The 21,409-nt window shown below is 41.6% G+C and overlaps 1 protein-coding gene across 2 annotated transcripts in view; it reads right to left on the reverse strand.

Moving 5' to 3' along the window:
* b3galnt2 (beta-1,3-N-acetylgalactosaminyltransferase 2) overlaps positions 1-9,237 on the reverse strand; it is a 35,378-nt gene extending 26,141 nt beyond the window's left edge. Inside the window, exon 1 of one of the 2 annotated variants that reach the window (XM_060852650.1) lies at positions 9,011-9,237. In XM_060852650.1, the coding sequence (XP_060708633.1) occupies positions 9,011-9,119 (109 nt within the window). In that variant the 5' untranslated portion in view covers positions 9,120-9,237. Of the gene's footprint in view, positions 1-8,300; positions 8,335-9,010 lie in introns of those variants that run through there. The other variant, XM_060852659.1, reaches the window with a different exon arrangement.
* Between the last annotated feature and the right edge of the window lie 12,172 nt (positions 9,238-21,409).

The raw sequence follows: 21,409 nt of genomic DNA on the forward strand, positions 1-21,409 counted from the left end.
CTTCAGTAAGGCGTCCGACAAGGTTCCCCATGGGAGACTGATAAGCAAGGTTAGATCTCACGGAATACAGAGAGAACTAGCCATTTGGATACAGAACTGACTCAAAGGTAGAAGACAGAGGATGGCGGTGGAGGGTTGTTTTTCAGACTGAAGGCCTGTGACCAGTGGAGTGCCACAAGGATCAGTACTGGGTCCTTTTGTCATTTATATAAATGATTTGGATGTGAGCATAAGAGATACGGTTAGTTAGTTTGCAGATGACACCAAGATTGGACGTGAGGTGGACAGCGAAGAGGGTTACCTCACATTACAAAAGAATCTTGATCAGATGGGCCAATGGGCTGAGAAGTGGCAAATTGAGTTTAATTCAGATAAATGCGAGGTGCTAAATTTTGGGAACGTAAATCTTAGCAGGACTTATACACTTAATGGTAAGGTCCTAGGGAGTGTTGCTGAACAAAGAACTTGGAGTGCAGGTTCATAGCTCCTTGAAAGTGGAGTCGCAGGTAGATATGATAGTGAGAAAACATTTAGTATGTTTTCCTTTATTGGTCAGAGTATTGAGTACAGAAGTTGGGAGGTCATGTTGTGGCTGTACAGGTCATTGGTTAGGCCACTGTTGGAATATTGCGTGCAATTCTGGTCTCCTTCCTATCGGAAAAATGTTGTGAAGCTTGAAAGGGTTCAGAAAAGATTTACAACGATGTTGCCAGGGTTGGAGGATTTGACCAGGCTGGGGCTGTTTTCCCTGGAGCGTCGGAGGCTGAGGGATGACCTTATAGATGTTTATAAAATTATGAGGGGCATGGATAGGGTAAATAGACAAAGTATTTTACCTGGAGTCAGGGAGTCCAGAACTAGAGGGCATAGTTTAGGGTGAGAGGGGAAAAAAATAAAAGAGACATAAGGGGCAACGTTTTCATATAGAGGGTGATACTGCCAGAGGAAGTGGTGGCATTATTTAAGAGGCACTTGGATGGGTATAGGAATAGGAAGGGTTTGGAGGGATATGGGCTGGGTGCTGGCAGGTGGGACTAGATTGGGTTGGGATATCTGGTCAGCATGGACAGGTTGGACCGAAGGATCTGTTTCCATGCTGTACATCTCTATGACTCTATGCTTCATGTGTGGAATGAACTTCCAGAGGAAGTGGTAGATGCAGGTACAGTTATAGCATTTAAAGACATTTGGATAAAGACATGAGTAAGAAATGTTTGGAGGGATATGGGCCAAGCACAGGCAGGTGGGACTAGTTTAGTTTGGGACTACGGTCAGCATGGTTGGACAGAAGGGTCCGTTTTCGTGCTATATGACTCTCAATAAGATGTAGAAGCAGAAATAGGCCTTTGGCTGATTCAGTCCTTTCTGCTAGTCAACAAGATCATGCCTTACCTAATAATCCTCAATTCCCTTTTTCTGCCTTACCCTCAAATCCTCAATTCCCTTACTGATTAAAAGTTCTTCTACCCTGGCCATGAACATACTTATTGACCCAGCCTCAACATGCCTCTGCTGTAAAGAATGTCACAGATTCACTACCCTCAAAGAAGAAATTCCTTCTCATCTCTGCCTTAAATGGCCGACCCCTCCCACAGAGACTTTCTCACAAGGGAAAAGAAATATCCTCTAGGCATATATGCCTACATGTACATTTCATATTTCAATAAGGTCACCACTCACTATTCTAAACTTCAATAATCACAAGTCCAACCTAAATGTCCCTTATTAGAAAAATCCCTCCATGCCCAGAATCAACATAGTGAACATTCTCCGGACTACTTCCAATGCCAGTGCATCTTTCCTTAGATGACAGAACTAAAACTGCCTCCAGTATTCCAGATACAGTCTACCTAGACTTCCTCACTTTTACAAAAGCAAAATACTGCAGGTGCTGCAAATGTGAAGCAAACAGAGAATGCTGGAGAAACTCATCAGGTCTGGGCAACAGCTGTTGAGTGAGAAATACGGTCAATGTTTCAAGTCCTCGTATGACTGCTTCAGAACTGAAAAAGAAAAATTATTGGACTTGAAATATTAACTCTGTTTCTCTCTCCATAGATGCTGCCAAATCTGCTGAGTTTTTGCAGTACTCTCTGCATTTGTCCTCTATTTTTATACTCTATTCCCTTTGAAATAAAAGTTGAGTCCATCTGTTTTCACTGTTACTCAATTAGTTTGCGTGCCAGTATTTTGTGGTTCATGCACGAAGACCCCCAAATCCCACTTGTTGCAGCTTTTCCAATGTGGTTAGCACTGCTACCTCACAGTGTTAGGGATCCAGGTTTGATTCCAACCTTGGGTGGTTGTTTTTGTGGAGTTTACACATTCTCCCACGTGTCTGTGTGAGTTTCCTCTCAGTGCTCCGGTTTCCACGCACAGTCCAAAGATGTACAGGTTAGGTGGATTAACCACGCTAAATTGCCCCATAGTGTCCAGAGATGTGCAGCTAGGTGGGTTAGCTGTGGTAAATGCAGGGTTACAGGGATTGAGTAGGGGACTTTATATGGGTGGGATATTTTGAGGAGGATCGGTGCCAATACAATGGGTCAAACAGCCTCTTTTCATACTGTGGAGATTCTAAGTAAAAATATCCAGCTTAACTAGTGACAACGACATTGCAGTCAACATTATCTGCCTTCAATCAATTCACATGAAAACATATGAGCACTTTCTATCTAAATTTCAATTCAAATGTTTTCATTTAAGTAGTTTGTAGCTACTTAAAATATTGTCTACTGAGAAAAAAAGTGAACAAATTGTCAATGGATTCCTGGTTCTTCATATCCACACGAACAGTGGTCCTAGCCTCACATGCCTGCTCCCAAGAATCTGATTTCAATCTGGTGTGTGACACAGGAGCCTCTCAGGGTCAGGAGGAGATGAGTCTTTATCATGAACAATCTCAATGTTCCTCTCTTATACACAATCTCTCTCTCTCTCTCTCTCTCTGCCCTACAATATCTAGATATTGCTTTTCTCTCTAAAGGGACCAAGGATGTTTTTGGGGGGGGGGGGGGAAATTAGGGAACTGAACTCGATTGTCGGTCTTGATCATATTGAATGGGGGAACAGGCTTGAGGGGCTGAATGGCCTACTCCTATCTTCTATGTTTCTATGTAATGTCTCCAGGTTCACTGACAAGACCCACATTGGGTGGGAGAGAAAGCTATAGAGGTGACTAAGAAGACTGTAAACAGATATGGACAGATTCACTGAGTGGGCAAGTAATCGGCAGATGGAATGGAATGTGGGGAAATGTCCATGTGCAGCAGAGAATTCTAAAACTAACTCAGTGACACATTAAAATCCCCACTCCATCCTTCCAGACCCAGTGAGGTTTTGTCCCAGAGGGAGGACAGTTTTCTAACTGGATATTGTAACCCTCCAACATGAAGGTACTGATTGTAACAGAGTTCGCTATATCCAATCATATTATCTATTGTATTGTGTGAATTATATTTACAGCATTGTCAGATAGAATATAATGTAGTGATGCAATTCACATTTGTAGGGAGAAGGGGTTAAACACAAACAGACGGACAGAGATGGAGGTGTAAACCTGGGACTTTGATGTTGTGGCCATTTTGGAGACATGGATGGAGCAGGATGAGGAATGGATGTTGCAGGTTCCAGGGTTTAGATCTTTCATTAAGAACAGGCAAGGTGGTAAAAGAGGGGGAGGCGTGGCCTTGTTAGTCAAGGATAGTATAACAGTGGCTGAGAGAACTTTTGATGAGGACTCGACTACTGAGGTAAGAAACAAGAAAGGAGAGGTCATACTGCTTGGAGTTTTTTAATAGACCTCTGCAGAGTTCCAGGGAGGTGGAAGAAAGGATTAGCAAAATCATTCTGGGTAGGAGTGAAAGGAACAGGGTGGTCATTACAGGGGACTTTAACTTCCCCAACATTGACTGGAAATGCTATAACTCTAGTACGTCGGATGGATCAGTTTTTGTCCAATGTGTACAGGAGGGTTTCCTGACACAGCATATCGAAGGGCCGACAAGAGGGGAGGCCACACTCAACCTGGTGCTTGGTAATGAACCAGGCCAGGTGTTTGATTTAGTTGTAGGTGAGCACTTTGGAGAAAGTGACCATAATTCAGTTACGTTTAGTCTAGCAATGGAAAGGGATACGTACATGCCATAGGTCAAGAGTTATCGAAGGGGCAATGGCAATTATGTGATTAGGCAAGAATCAGGATGCATAGAATGGGGTAGCAAAATGCAGGGGATGCAGACAACGGAAATGTGGAGCTGGTTTAAGGAACAGATATTGCGTGTCCTTGATAGGTTTGTCTCTGTTGGGCAGGGAGGAAGTGATAAGGTAAGGGAACCATGGTTTACTACAGAAATTGCATCTCTTGTCATGAAGGAGGAGGAGGCTTATGTGGCAAGATGGTTCAGATGAAGCGATGATAGAGAGTTACAGATCAGCTAGGAAGGATTTAAAGAGAGTTAAGAACAGCAAAGAGAGGACACGAGTAGTCTTTAGCAAACAGATTAAAGGCATGTATGATTTTGAGATAATGTAGGGCGGCGAACTGAGAATAGTTCTCAGGTCGGCGCAACATCGAGGGCACTGTATTGTTCTATGTTCTATATACAGTCAGACACCAGAGATATACATACCAAACATAGAGACACACTCACATAGACATTAAAACAGAAACACACATATACAATTTAGACCCAGAGACACACACAGAGTGAGTTGTTATGGACCAGGCCAGATCCCCTCAAAATACTTCAAGAAAGTAGCCCAGACCCTAACTTTGCTAGTTGTTTTAAGCAGGTGGATATCCCAGGAGAGATGCACTTGGTCAAACCACTAAGTTTTAACCAAAATAGGATTTATTTAGATTAGATTAGATTACTTACAGTGTGGAAACAGGATCTTCGGTCCAACAAGTCCACACCGACCCGCTGAAGCGAAACCCACCCATACCCCTACATTTGCCCCTTACCTAACACTACGGGCAATTTAGCATGGCCAATTACCTAACCTGCACATCTTTGGACTGTGGGAGGAAACTGGAGCACCCGAAGGAAACCCACACAGACACGGGAAGAATGTGCAAACTCCACACAGTCAGTTGCCTGAGGCGGGAATTGAACCCGGGTCTCTGGCGCTGTGAGGCAGCAGTGCTAACCACTATGCCCACTTGCCGCCCATTTAGAAGATTACCAAATAAAATACAAAAAAACCAGAATACCAAATAACTTAACCTACCTGAAAACCCAACAGATTATCCCAACTTAATGATACCGTTTCAAATCCCCCTTGGCACAAAAGGTAAAATCTGAACAGCCAGACTGCTAAAACCAAACCAAACCACAGAAAAGCTGAGCTGGGAGAACTGGCCACTCCCCTTTCATTGTACAAGTGTTTTTTTTTAAACTTAAAAGCATTTAAGTAGATCTACCCCAGACATTTTGAAGTCTGTATTTTTACAATCACCTTAAAAAGCACCAAGGACAACCTTACCTTCTTAAAGGAACAGCATTATCACAGAGTGAACAAAGGGGATGGAGGATACAGTACAATGTGAATCAATGGGCGATTATCCATTTGGTAGAAAATTGTAGGAAAATATTTGAGGAAGTAACTAAAAAGGTTGATGAGGGCAGAGCAGTAGATATTGTTTACTTGGACTTTGTTAAACTCTTTGAAAAAATTCCACAGGAGTTCAATTGGGATTCAGGGAGAGTTTGCCAGTTGGATACAAAATTGGCTCAATAAGTTGGAAACAGTGGTGCTGGAAAAGCACAGCAGGTCAGGCAGCATCTGAGGAGTAGGACAGTTGATGTTTCAAGTATAAGCCTGCATCAGGAATGTGGAGGGGGAAGGTTTGATTTGGCTGTTCACTGAAAGCAGTCAGTCAATTTTAAGGCTGCTGATTGGAGAAACAACTTCATAGGGGGTGGGGGTGGGGTTGGGAAAGGCGATAGGTGGATGCATGTGGGGAGCAATTATGATAGGTCAGTGGGGAGGGTGGTAAGATGAACAGATAGGGCATGTCAAGAGGGCAGTGCCAATTTGGAGAGTTGGATCTGGGATGAAGTGGGTGGAGGAGATATTTGGAAAATAGTGGTCAATGTTGATGTCCTTCAGTTCTTCCTCCAGTTGACAGATGGCTTTGATTTGGTAGTGGAGGAGGCCCAGGACTTGCGTGTCCTTGGGGAAGTGGGAGGTGGCGTTGAAGTGGTCAGCCACAGGGTGGTAGATTGCTTGGTGCATGCCCCCCAGAGATGTTCTCTGAAACACACCATGAGTTGGCGTCCTGTCTCACTGATGTAGAGGAGACCACATTGAGAGCAACAGATGCAGTAGAAGAGGTGGATGGATGTGCAGGAAAATCTCTGCCAGATATGAAAAGATCCTTTGGGACCTTAGATGGAGATGAGGGGGGAGGTGTGGGCACAGGTTTTACACTTCTTGCGGCAGCAAGGGAAGGTGCTGGGTGTATAGGGTGGGTTGGTAGGGGGCATGGACCTAACAAAGGGAGTCGCAGAGGGAATGACCTCAGCAGAATGCAGATAGTGTTGGGGAGGGAACTATATCCTTAGTGGTGGGGTCTCTCTGTAGGTGGCAGAAATGGTCGAGAATAATGCACTGTTTCCAGAGATTAGTGGGGTGAAAGGTGAGGACTAGAGGGGGTTCTATTATTGTTGCAGTTGGAGGGGAGGGGTTCAAGGGCAGAGATGCAGGAAGTGGAGGAGATATGCTGGAGAGCATTGTTGACCACCTGGGACGATAAATTGCGGTCCCTGAAATAGGAGGATATCTGGGATGTCTTGGAGTGGAATTGCTCTTCCTGGAAGCAGGTACAGTGGAAGCAGAGGAATTGGGAGTAAGGGATCACGTTTTTACAGGAGGGTTAAGTGGGAGGAGATGTAGCCAAAGTAGTTGTGAGAGTTGGTGGGTTTGAAATCGATGTTGAGTCAGTCACCGGAGATGAACACAGAGAGGTCAGGAAGGGGAGGGAGATGTCAGATATGGCCCATGTGAATTTGAAGTCAGGGTGGAAGGTGCTGGTGAAGTTGATGAACCATTCAACCTCCTCGTGGGAGCATGAGAGGGTGCCGATACAGTCACCGATGTAGGAGAGGAAAAGATGGGGGATGCTGCCAGTGTAACTATGGAATACAGACTGTTCCATTATCCTATGAAGAGGCAGGCATAGCTGGGTCCCATGCAGGTGCCCATGGCTACCCCTCTGGTCTGATAGAAATCGGAGAATTCAAAGGAGAAGTTGTTGAGGGTGGCTTAACAGCAGGAGACAGAGAGTGATGGTGGAGGGTTGTTATTTGGACTAGAGGCCTGTGACCAGCAGTGTTCCACAGGGAATGGTGCTGGGTCCACTTTTGTTTGTCATTGATATAAACAATTTGGATGAGAATACAGGAAGCATGATTAGTGACTTTGCTGATGACACAAACATTGGTGGTATAGTTAACAGTGAAGGTGGTTATTTAAGATTACAAGGATATCTTGATCAATTTGGTCAATAGGCTGAGAAGTGGCAGATGGAGCTTAATTGTATAAATGTAAGGTATTGCATTTTGGTAAAACAAACAAGAGTATGGCTCATACAATCAAAAATAGGTCTTTGGGTAGTGTTATAGAACAGAGACCCAGGGTTTCAGGTACATAATTCTTTGCAACTTGCATCACACGTAGACAAAGTGGTTAAAAAATTTAGCATACTTGCCTTCATTGCACAGATCTTTGAGGATAGGATACGGGGCATCAATGTTCAAGTTGTACAGGACATTGGTGAGGCTACTTCTGGAGTACTGTGTCCAGTTCTGGTTGTCCTATTATAGGGAGGATATTATAAACTGGAGAGAGAGAGAGGCTGGATAGGCTTGGACTTTATTCACTGGAGCACAGGAAGATGAGGGTGCATATTTTTAAGGTAAGAGGAGAAAGATTTAAAAAGACATATGGGGCAATTTCTTTTTCACACATAATGATTTGTGTTTGGAATGAACTTCCAGAGAAAGTGGGAGATGTGGGTACAGTTACAATGTTGAGAAGACTTTTGGATAAGTACATGAATAGGAAATGGTTGGAGGGATATGGGCCAAGGACAGGTAGGTGGAACTAGTTTAGTTCAGGATTATAAAATAGTAGAATCCCTACAGCATTGAACCAGTTCCCACCAATACCCATTACCCTACATTTACCCCTAACTAATAAGACCATAAGACCTAGGTGTGGAATTAAGGCCATTCGGCCCATCGAGTCCATTCTGCCATTCAGCCATGGCTGATGGGCATTTCAACGTCAATTACCTGCATTAATTCCTTGTGACATCCAGAATTTATCAATCTCTGTCTTGAAGACATTTAGCATCCCTGGCCTCCACTGCACTCTGCGGCAATGAATTCCACAGGTCCACCACTCTCTGGCTGAAGAAATGTCTCCGCATTTCTGTTCTGAATTTACCCCCTCTAATTCTAAGGCTGTGTCCATGGGTCCTAGTCTCCTCGCCTAACGGAAACAATTTCCTAGCGTCCACCCTTTCCAAGCCATGAACCTGACCTACATATCTTTGGACTGTGGGAGGAAGCCAGAGCACCCGGAGGAAACCCACGCAGACATGGGGAAAAGCGCATACCCCACACAGTCACCCCAACTGGAATCAAACCCAGGTCCCTGGCACAATGAGACAGCAGTGCTAACTACTGAGCCACCATGCTGCCCTACAATCAGTATGGACTGTTTGGACCAAAGGCTCTGTATCCATACTTTATGACTCTCTGACTTTGTAACAACGTAATGCTAATAAACACATGCTTTGAAAGTTACAGACGGCTGTTCTACTTTGTCAAAAGTTGTCAGGCAGATGCGCAGGCGCAGTACCACATGGGGCACAGCGTCCGCTGGCTCGACGTCACGACGGTAACACGCACGCGCAGTACATTCTACCGTGACGTCAAAAGCCTCAGAGCCGCGAGCAAGCGTGGCGGTTATTTGACGGTTAAATTTACCATTACAGTACCTCGAAACTGGAACAGGCTACCGGGATCGCGGCCAGGCTGCAATCCGAAAGGGATAATGATGGCGAGGACACAAAAGCAGGCCGCCGCCAGCACAGTCACGTTCCGCATTGATTGTCACGAAAGCGTTGCTTCTAACAGGTCCACCTGCCGGTTAACGGCCAATCCGTCGCCTCCACCTCTTTGCCGTTGGCCCCCGCCCCGAATGGTGCACGGGAGGGGGGTGGGGCCGACCTATCGTCTCTACTGCGCAGACGTGCTATGCACAGTGCATTCTGGGAGTTGTAGTTGAACTGTTGCGGAATGGTCTCCTTACGTCTAATGTTTTTGTCAAGCGTGATGACGTCTGGTTTTGGGTGGAAGTACACGCGAGTGAATAGAGACTATCTCCCCAATTAGGAAGTTGCTGGGTTTGAGCCTGAAAGTTAAAGATAGAAGCTCCAATTTACAGTGAAACTTGCTAGTAAGTCAGAAGTTGCCGGTTCAAGCCCGACTCCAGTAGTCTGAACACAAAAGATTGACATTCAAATGCATCATTAATGGTGTGCTGTCACTATTCTCAGTGTTTTTGAATGTTTTTTTGTAATATATAAAGGATCCAAACCCCTATGCTAATGTTATTACTATTGTGTTCGATAGTCATCTCTCAACCGTCCGGAAAAACATGATCAGGTTGTTAACTCTTCACTGGTTGTGGTTACGTCCTGCCACGTTTTGTATATTATGACATATATGCATTTTACATGCTTCATTTGTTGTAATGTGAAGGTGCTGGTGTTGGTTTGGGGTGGACAAGGTCAGAAGTTAGACGACATCAGATTATTGTCCAACAGGTTTATTTAAAATCACAAGTTTTTAAGAGTGTTGTCCCTTTGTCAGATGAAGTCACCAGCACTAGTGTTGTTTGACTTCTGACACCTTTGCTGTAAAGGACTTTGCAACAGCACGAAGCTTTGAGATTTTGTGCTGTATAAGAGCTTTCTTTCACAGGCAGGGAATAAAAACCAAACACGTTTGATAATTGAACATATTTTAATAGTTTCACGATTCTTATTAGGCACCACGCAGTAAAGAACAAAAATATCCATCAATTTGTCACAATATAACAAACTAAGTTTTAGATCCTATCTCCTATTTTCGCAAGTGTTAAGCACTTACAGAATTTTTTACAGATATATGTGTATGGCTGCACCCAATATCCGTGAACCACAAGTAGAGATTCATTTTGAGTATTTCTGGCAGGAAATATGATCAGGGCATCAAGGTCTCTGAAAATACACTATAGTACATTAGTTCCTACCATACAGCTCTAAAAATAGATCAAATCAACACATACAAATTTATTTGCAGTTACAACTGTGAGGATTTTTTGTTCTCTTTTCCAGTTTTCTTGAATTTCCTTGCCAATACCCCTTTTTCCTGCAGCAAGTCAAAAACAGCGCGGCTGTCTCAGGCTTGCTGCAGTGCTTCAGCGAAGCTCAGCGTGAGCTGGAATAACAGCACCTCATTTTCCGCTGGGCATCGTGCAGCCTTCCAGACTCAATATTGAGTTCAGCAACTTTGGGGCTTGAACTCTCCCATGTCCCTACTCCAACCTCCCCTTGCTATCACATAATATGTTATTACACAAAACCCATTGGTTAGCCATGATTTGGAGATGCTGGTGTTGGACTGGGGTGTTCAAAGTTAAAAATCACACAACACCAGGTTATAGTCCAACAGGTTTAATTGGAAGCACTAGCTTTCGGAGCACCGCTCCTTCATCAGGTGGTTGTGGAGGACACAATTGTAAGACACAGAATTTATAGCAAAAGTTTACGGTGTGATGTAACTGAAATTATACATTGAAAAGTACCTTGATTTTTTTGTTGAGTCTTTCATCTGTTAGAATACCATAATAGTTTCACTTCTTTCATATGTAAATCACCAAACATTTTTTCAAAAGTTACATTCTCAGGTTAACTGTAACAATTGGTGTCAGCCAGATAATATGTTGAACATGATTATGAAGAAGCGGTGCTCTGAAAGCTAGTGCTTCCAATTAAATTTGTTGGACTATAACCTGGTGTTGTGTGATTTTTAACATTGTTAGCCAGTAACAAACTCCATTAATAGCTATTTACCCTCCTAGCCAGATTGTTATCTACTCCTTTGTCCAACTGCTCTTCTTTCTCTTTGGGTTCTATTGTTTATTTCTTACAACCTCCCCACCCTATTTTCTGCATATAAACAGACACTTTACACTACCATCAGTTTTGAGGAAGGGATACTCGACCAGAAACGATAACTCTGATTTCTGTCCACAGATGCTGCCAGACCCGCTGAGCTTATCCAGCAATTTCTATTTTTGTCAAAAACCAGGAGGAATGTGTTTTCACAGGAAACATTGTCATCACAAGTTTGCTGTTCAAGTGGCCACTCTCCAATGACCATGGACATACAAAAACTATTCAGTTACAGAAACTATTGAAGCCGTGCTCAATTCTGTCATTTTCCCCCCCAAGTGCAGTGGGTGCATAGAAACAGCATCATCCCCAAAGTTCCTCCCAAGACAAATAGTTCTGACTTGGAACTGTTGCCATTTCTTCATTGTAACTAGGTCAAAATCCTGAAATTCTCTTCCTAACAGCAGAATGGAAACTGAAGTGGTTCAAAGAAGGCAGTTCACCAACAGAGGTCAATCAGCACAGGAGTTATGGATTAACAGTGTGAATTATGTACACTGGATTTGGGAGTAGGTTTGCTTTATGTGAAAGGTAATATCATTCCCAAATATTATTATGAAGAGCAATTAATGTTGAGTCTGCAGACTGCTGTAAGTGTCCTGACTAACTCCACATGGCTGCCATTCAATTGGTTCGGGAGCTGCATTCCATTCTGGGTCTTCTTCGAATGGTTCAGAAGATTTTCAATTGGATATTAGGCCGACAATCAGGAACTGGTAAAGATATTGAAAATCCACTCTAATCAGTGTCTTATAAATGAAGGACAGGCAAGTCTTCTCTGCCTGGTCGCTATGAGGTGAATTTTCTATTGATAAACAGTGTGTGAGATGGAAATTTGTCTTGGGAGCAACACACCCTCTTTTTATTTTTCCAGTTCTGTACAGTTGTTTTGTCATAAATACATAACCCCTTGAATTTTGTTTTTGCCTGGTTATAAAGTGGCTAGATCGTGCAAGTCTTGTTGGAATTTTTGAGTTCCTGTGCAGCAAAGAAGGAACATTACTTGTAAGGTAGCACAAAATGGATATTAAATCTCCAGTCATTTAATAAAAAATGTACTTTAGAAATATAGTCAACACAAAACTTGAGCATGGGAGCACAACTATTTTTAAATTAAAGTTTAGAATTATATATTTATGAATATTAGAAAGAGTGATTGTTAAAAAGGGAGATGTACACAATTTGAGGAGGATAAGTCACTTCTCATTACTATCTTTCTAAATTTCTGGTTAGAAATATTATGGTTTTGACATTTCATATTGGGTCTTCCTTTCTGAAGCAATTGATTACACTGGGAGTTTGTGACCAAACTTGTATAATGCTGTCATCAGACCACATCTTGGGTAACTGATACCAAGTTTAGTTGTGATCTGAGAAACAGGTAGAACATTGAAAGGCTGAAGGCAGTGTAGAGATGATCTAGGAGACTAATATCCAGTTTCAGGGGTTCATTATAGAAAACACTGGCTATAGCAGGGCCTGGGAAGAAACTCCTACAAGGTATGCAAAGATATAGGATATAAGGGAATGCAAATGGTAATTCTTTAAACATAAGAGAGTAGGGCAAAAGAACATAAGCTCAAACTAGGAAAAGATAATTTTCAATCTGATATCTGGGAAGGTTTTACATGCAAGACTTGGAATGAACTCTTAGTGGAGAGAATGCCAAAGAATCATTCAAAAACTAATCAGATCAAGACAGACTGGTCGAAAGTGGAGAACAATGAACTGAAGGCAAAATCCAGAAATTAATAATGTGACTAGATTTGCACAAGTGGCTCAATTTTAATGAAAAATGAAGACAATTGTGTTTTCTCAATAATCAATAATCCACTGGCAATTTTCGGAATGATCAGATTTACACATTAGTTTACCATCTCCAATTGAATATATTCCTAGAGAATTCATTACAGAAGCTTCCAACTCTAACCATGCCATCCATTCAACAAACAACCTGTTTCCTGTCTCTACAATTAGTGTCAAACAATTAAAACACAATTCTTTTTCAGTGGCCTATTATGGCTCACAGCAGTACACAAGACATTAAATTTTCATTCTTAAAGAATCCAAGACAATCCTAGAAGTTTGGTGAATCAATGTTTTTCATTCAAAAAGAATCCACACATCCTTCAAGTGTCTGCTTCTGATCTGTTATTTGCACTAAGTATTGACACATAAGGTCAGTGGCCAATAGACACTGAGTATTGTAAATACACATATCTATTATAAACAAGAACAGGTGCAAAGACTTCTAAAGATATCTTCAAAAATGGCTTTTTTTAAAAAAGTGAAAGAAATGATGTAAAACAAAGCTATAATATATCAAAGGGACAGTGAGCCAATTGGGTTGTATAATGTGAGGTGTGCTGAGTGCTGGATACACAGTTATCCGAGTACATGACACCCAGATCAAAAGTTAAACATTCTAATTAATTTTTAATCATTTTATCTTTAGCATCCAGATACAGAGTGTGATCACATTGAAGAACTGAAAGATATGTATTACTGAATATTATATATTTATTCCTATTCATTTTAGATCAAAAAGAATTCAGATGATCAGATGTGAAAGGAGGCCCCATTTTCCAATAGATTTCCTGTTTTCAGAACACAGGCTACTTTATCTCCTTATTGTAGTATCATTAAACAAGTCCAGCATCCTGACCTCATCTTGCTCTATCTGCAGATTATCCTCCATGTAAAGAAACTATTTTAAAAAATTAGGGAGATCAGTTAAGCAATTTATCCACATTTAATACAATCATGCCTGATCTCATCTGGGCATCAATTCCCAATGGGTCCACTGCTTTTTATCATTTATAAAAATGATTTGAATGTGAACATAGGAAATATGACACTAAAATTGGGAAGGTATAGTGGACATTGAAGAAGGTTACGTCAGAATAGAATGGGAATTTGATTAGATGGGCCAAAGAGTGGCAGATGGAGTTTAATTTAGATAAATCTGAGGTGCTGCATTTTGGTAAGGCAAATCAGGGCAGGACTTGTACACTTAATGGTAACATCCTGGCGAGTGTTGCTGAACAAAGAGACCTTGGAGTGCAGGTTAATAGTTCCTTGAAAGTGGAGTCGCAGGTAGATAGGATAGTGAAGGCAGCGTTTAGTATGCTTTCCATTATTGGTCAGTGCATTAAGTATAGAAGTCATAAGATCATGTTGTGGCTGTACAGGACGTTGGTTAGGCCACTTTTAGAGGCTTTGAGCTACAGGGAGAGGCTGAATAGGCTGGGGCTATTATCCCTGGAAAGTTGGAGTTTTGAAACAGGCCATTTGGCCTAACAAGTCCACACCGACCCTCCAAAGAGTGTCCCATTGAGAAGCTAAGAAGTTTATAAAATCATGATGGGCACGGATAGGGTAAATAGGAAGGTCTTTTCCCTGAGGTAGGGGAGTTAAGGTGATTTAAGATGAGAGGGGAAAGATTTAAAAGGGATGTAAGGGGCAACCTTTTCATGCAGAGGGTGGTGCGTGTATGGACGGAACTGCCAGAGGACATGATGGATGCTGGTACAATTACAGCATTTAAAATGCATTTGAGTGATTACATGAATAGAAAGGATTTAGAGGAGTATGGGCCAAATGCTATAAATGGGTCGAGATTAATTTAGGATATCTGGTCAGTATGGACGTGTTGGACTGTAGGTTCTGTTTCCATACTGTACATCTCTCTGACTTTATGTTCCTCCCTGCTCTCCATAATGCTTAACTCTATAAATAACTACAAATCTGTTCATCTCCTCCTTGACCTTATTCATAGAATTCTTATAGTGTGGAAGCAGGCTGTTGGGTCCATCAAGTCCACACCAACCCTCCAAACAGCAACCCATCCATACACCCACCCCACTTAACAACCCACCCACCCTATCCCTGTAACCCTGCATTTCCCATGGATAATCCACCTAACATTCACATCTCTGGAATGTGGGAGGAAATCAGAGTACCTGGAGGAATCCCACAGACACGGGTAGAATGTGCAAACTCCACCTAGCCAGTCACCTGAAGTTGGAATTGAACCCTGGTCTCTGGTTTTCTGTGGCAGTAGAGCTAACTGCTGAGCCTCACGCCACTCCAATCATTGTCCTGGAATCCATCACCGTCTAATTTAGTGAATTCCACAGATTCATGACTATTTGAGAGAAGTAATTTCTCTTCATCTATTTTTAAATCTGCTACTCCTTAAAAGAGGCAACCATGGCTGACAAGGCAAGTCAGGGACAGCATAAAAACAAATGAGAAAGCATACAATATGGTGATGATTAGTGGAAATTCAGAGTATTAGGAAGCTTTTTAAAAAAAAGCAGCAGAAGATAAATAAAAATGAAATATGAGGATAAGGTAGTTAGTAAATAAAAAGAGAATTGCAAGTAAGATTTTTTTAGATACAGGTAAGAGAGAGGCAAGAGTGGATACTGACTTCTGGAAAGTTAGGCCAGAGAAGTAGTGATGAGGAACAAAGAAATGGTGGAGGAACTGAATAGGTACTTTGCATCAGTTTTAATGGTGGAAGACACCAACAGCACCAGAACTTCGAGAGAAAGCAGGCACATGTGAGCGTACTGGCAATTACGGAGGATAAGCCTGACATCGGTGGTGGGTAAGTTGTTGGAAGGCATTCTGAGGGACAGCATTTACATGTATTTGGAAAGGGAAAGACTGATTAGAGATAGTCAACCTGGCTTTGTGCATGGGAAGTCATATATCACTAACTTCATGGCAGTTTTTTTGAAGAAGTGACAAAGAAGATTGAAGGAGCCAGACAGTGGGTGTTGTTTTGATGGACTTCAGCAAGGCGTTCGACAAAGTTATACAGTAAACTGATTATCTCAGTTACATCACAAGGAATACAGGGAAAGCTAGCCATTTGGATACAAAATTGGCTTGAAGATAGGAGACAAAGGTTGGCAGTGAAGGGTTACTATTTGGACTCAGGAGGCCTGTGACAAGTGGTGTGCTGCAAGGACTGTTTATTTGTCATTTACATAAAAGATCTGGATTTGAATATAGGAGGCATAGTTAATAAGTTTGCCGATGACACCAAAATTGGTGGTGTAATGGACAGCAAAGAAGGTTACATCAGAATACAATGGGATCTTGATCAGATAGTTAAATAGGCCAAGGAATGGCAGATGGGATTTAATTTAGATAAATGTGAGGTGTTGCAATTTGGTAAAGCAAATCACGGCAGGACTTACACACTCAATGGTAAAGTCCTAATGAGTGTTGTTGAACAAAGAGAACTTGGAGTGCAGATTCATAGCTTCTTGAAAATGGAATTGTAGATAGACAAGGTCGTGAAGGTGGTGTTTGGTACACTTGCTTTCATTGGTTGGCGCAGTGGGTATAGGAGTTGGGAGGTTATTTTGCAGCTGTACAGGACATTGTTTTAGGCCACTTTTGGAATACTGCATTCAATTCTGGATTCACTCCTATAGCAAAGATGTTGTTAAGTGTTCAAAAAATTTACAAAGGATGTTGCCAGGGTTGGAGGATTTGAGCTAAAGGGAGAGGCTGAATATACTGGTATGGTTTTCCCTGGAGCGTCAGAGGCTAAGTGGTGGATCTTATAGAGGTTTATAAGATCATGACGAGCATGGACAGGGTGAATAACCAAGGGCATTTCCCAGGATTGGGGAGTACAACACTGGTGTTAATTTCTGGTGCCACATTACAGGAAGGAGGGTGCAGGACAGGTTTACCAGGATGCTGCCCAGAAGAGAGGATCTGAGTTATAAGGAGAGACTAGAAAAACTCAGGTCCTTTTCACTGGAATGGTAGATGCTGAGAGGAGGCTGGTTAGAAACCTATAAATTATGAGACGTATAGATAGGGTTGATGGTCAGAATACTTTTCTCAGAGTTGAAGTGTCTAAAATAATGGGGCATGAATTTAAAGCAAGAGGTGGAAAGTTCAAAGGAGATGGGAGAGGCAAGTTTTACACAGAGAGTGGTAGGAATCTGGAACATGTTGCCAGGGATGATGATGGGGTAGATATGACAGGAGCCTTTGAAGGTCTTTTAGATCAGCACATGAATATGCAAGAAATGGAGGGATATTGACCAAGGGCAGGCAGAATGGATTAGTTTAATGTGCCTTCATGTTTGGCATAACATCGTGGGTCGAAGGGCCTGTTCCTGTGCTATACAATTCTATGTTGTATATTAGAGGGTATCGTCTAAGGTGAGAGGGGAAAGTTTTAAAAGGGACCTAAGGAGCAACCTTTTTATGCAGAGGGTGGTACATCTATAGAATGAACTGCCAGAGGAAGTGGTGGAGGCTGGTAAAATTACAACATTTAAAAGGCATCTGAATGATTACATGAATAGGAAGGGCTTAGAAGAATATGGGCCAAATGCTGGTAAATGGGACCACATTAATTTAGGATATCTGGTCAGCATCAACAAGTTGGACCGAAGGGTCTGTTTCCATGTTATACATCTCTAACTCTATTTCACCTGGACCAAATGAACTACACCCCATAGTTCTGAAGCAGATAGCGAAGGAGATTGTGGAGGCTTTGGTGGTAATCCTTCAGGAATCATTGAAATCAAGGAGGTTTACAGAGGACTGGAAATGGCTAATGTAACATCACTGTTTAGAAGGGAGAAAGGCAGAGATCAAGAAATTGTAGGCAGATTAGCCTGACCTCAGTTGTTGGTAAGATTTCAGACAATCAATTATTATGGATGAGATGGCGAAGTACTTGGAAGGGTGTGCTAAAATCAGGCTGAGACAGCACAACTTCATCAAAGGGAAGTCATGCCTTGCAAATTGGTTAGAATTCTTTGAGGAGGTAATGAGCAAGTTAGACAAGGGAGAATCAATGGATGTGATCATTTTAAATTTCCCAAAAGTTTTTGACAAGGTGCCACACAGAAGACTGCTCAGTAACATAAGATCCCATGGTGTCAGAGGTAAAATACTGGCATGAATCAAGGATTAGCTGACTGGCAGAAGGTAGAGAGTGGGGTTGAAGGGGTCTTTTTCAGGATGGCAGCTAGTGGAGTTTTGCAAGGGTCAATGTTGGAACTACAATTATTCACAGTATACATTAATGATCTAGACAAAGTAACTAAGCGCGTTGTTGCTAAGTTTGCAGATGACACAAGTAGTGTTGAGGAAGCAGGACGCTACAGAAGAACTTACTAGACAGGATAGGAGAATAGGTGAAGTGGCAGATGGAATAGAGACAGATAGGTTTTAGATTAGATTAGATTAGACTTACAGTGTGGAAACAGGCCCTTCGGCCCAACAAGCCCACACCGACCCGCCGAAGCGCAACCCACCCATACCCCTACATTTACCCCTTACCTAACACTACGGGCAATTTAGCTTGACCAATTCACCTGACCCGCACATCTTTGTGACTGTGGGAGGAAACCGGAGCACCCGGAGGAAACCCACGCAGACACGGGGAGAACGTGCAAACTCCACACAGTCAGTCGCCTGAGTCGGGAATTGAACCCGGGTCTACAGGCGCTGTGAGGCAGCAGTGCTAACCACTGTGCCACCGTGCCGCCCGCAAGGTTCTTGATAAATAAAAGGGATCAAAGATTACAAGAAGGCAGGAGAATAGGGTTGAGAAATATATCAACCATGACTGAATAATGGAGCGACTTGATTTGATGACGGCCTAGTTCTGCTCCAATATCTTACAGTCTATGAACTTCTTGTCCTATACCAGTCCTTCACAAATTTGGAGTCAAAACAAAAACAAATTGCTGGAGAAACTCAGCAGGTTCTGTGGAGAAAAGCAAAGTTAACATTTCCAGTCTTGTGACCCTTTTTCAGAATGCCATACCTACTGAGTTTTTCTAACAACTTACGTTAATCTTTCAGATTCACAGTTTTTTTTTCTTTTATTTTGGATTTAAAATTCTAAAGAGTGTTTAAATTCTTTCCTGGCCTCATCACTCCCTCGTCACTGTAACCTGAATCCCAATAATCTTGGGAACTCAGCATTCCTATGATTCTGGTCTCACTGGCAGCCATGCTTTCAGCTGTCTAGACCCTAAGCTCCACAACTGGTTTCTTAAAACATCCTGTCTGCCTGCCTCATTAAAATGCTCCTTAAAACCTACTTTGACCAACACTGGGTCACCTTTCCAAATTAATTCTTACATATCGTAGCATCAAGAGTGATTCAAAACATAAATTTAAAAATGAGGTAGAGCTCACACTTTGCTATATGAACATGGATCTAAATATGAATGATTACATTATTTTAACATACTGAGGTTCTTCCTTACTACTTCTCTCTGTACAACCTTAAAAGCCTGAATGGCCTGTTCACATTGTGGTATCCTGAAATAAGCATTGTACCACTTCAGAATGTGTAAACATTTGTGCAATTGGGATTGTTTTTCAACTGTATGCAGTTATTCACATTAAATGTATTCCATTAAATTTTAGTGTTTTCAAGGGGCAGCTTCTTTCCTTCCAAAAAAAAACCTCTTCATTATAAAATAGGCAACAAAAAGTTCATATTTAAGTTAAATTCTCATGGTATTTGTAATATATCTGAATGGTAATTCACATCATGGAAGAAAATGGAGGTAACTGATTCTCAAATTCAGTATTCCTGAGTTTAGATTTCCCTCACTCCTAGACATGATTTTCATATCACAAGCCTCTCTCCCTGTTTTAGTATACCATAGCTATAAAAGAATGCACTGGACAGAAATTATTAGAAGCTATCTCCCCAATGCAATAGAGAGGGTTTGAGCAATTGCAGATTTTCTAAACATTGACATGCTGTATGTCTCAAACCTGAAGTGAATTCTTTCTCATATGATCATATCAATCTCATCCATTTGAGTGAGGAAGCATATCGGAGTTCAGTCCCCACTTGAGACAATTTGTGCCAACAATAGTTTAAACTAAAATAATCCAAGGCATTTTATAGGAGAATTTGCTAACAGAATTTAATATGGGAGAGATATTAGGCCAATGACCAAAAACTCATTCCAAGATACAGACTATATTAAAAGGAAAGAGTGAAAGATAGGTTATGGGATAATACCCAGAAGCTGGGGTCTTAATAGCTGGATGCATTAGACACAAATGATGGAATGGTTAAAATGAGGGAAGCTCAAGTGACCAGAATTGGAGCTGGGTAAAGATTTGGACAATTGAGCGGTTGGGGGAAATTATACCAGTAAGAGTGAAACCATTGAGGGGTTTTAAAATAAGGATGAGAATTTTAAAATCAAGATGCTAACTAACCAGGAGAAAACATAGATCAGTGAGCAAAGGGCTAATAGGTAAGCAGGACTGCTACAAATTATGGCACTGCAAAATGTTACATAAGCTCAAATTTATGAAGGGTTCAAAGTCAGAGCACAGATAGGAGAGTTTTCAAACAGTTAAGCCTAGACTGACAGAGGCATAGCTGAGGATCTCAGCAGCAAATGAGATGCAACGGGGCTGAGTTGGGCAATGAAATGTTTGTGGAAGCAGGTAGCCTTTGTGATGGTATAAATATGTGGTTCGTGGCTCATCCCTGAATCAGATGTGACACCAAGGTTTCATGAGTCTGATTCAATTTTAGGCTTGAAATTCTCCAATTATAAAACTCTGGGGAAATGCTGAACAGGCTGGAGTGAGCCCACCTGATAATAAGTATTCAAGTAAATCAGAAGGTTCATAAGATAGACATAGAGAATAAGGGATAATCACTAATAGATCCAATTGAGAATTCAGAAGAAGCATCTTTTGCTAAGAGAAGTTAGAGTCCAAATCAAACCATCAGGGAATACCCGAGTTGAATATAGTAGATACAGTTAAGTTGAATCTGCAAAAGTACATTAGGGAGAAAGGAATAGATGGAAATTCTAACAGGTGAAGTAAAATGGGACTTAGAGCATAAACACATATGGACTAATTGTGTTGAATGATCTAATTCTGTGCTACAAATGTAAAAATCACACTAAAATTGCAGGCATGCATTCATGCCCCAGCTTATTTAATTTATGCAATGATTTTGTTTTGCCTCTAGCAATACCAGAGTAGGAAGCATATCAATAACCATAGTCAGTTTTCTTGAAATACATGAGATTTATCCTTAAGATCATTTCTTTTCCTCAATAAATTACATTTGTTACCAAATCATAGTTTAGCTTCATAGTAAATGTTTTTGAACATGTACTTTGTCTACGT

Source organism: Hemiscyllium ocellatum, chromosome 3, assembly GCF_020745735.1.
Source record: "Hemiscyllium ocellatum isolate sHemOce1 chromosome 3, sHemOce1.pat.X.cur, whole genome shotgun sequence".
NCBI classification, from domain to species: Eukaryota; Metazoa; Chordata; class Chondrichthyes; order Orectolobiformes; family Hemiscylliidae; genus Hemiscyllium; species Hemiscyllium ocellatum.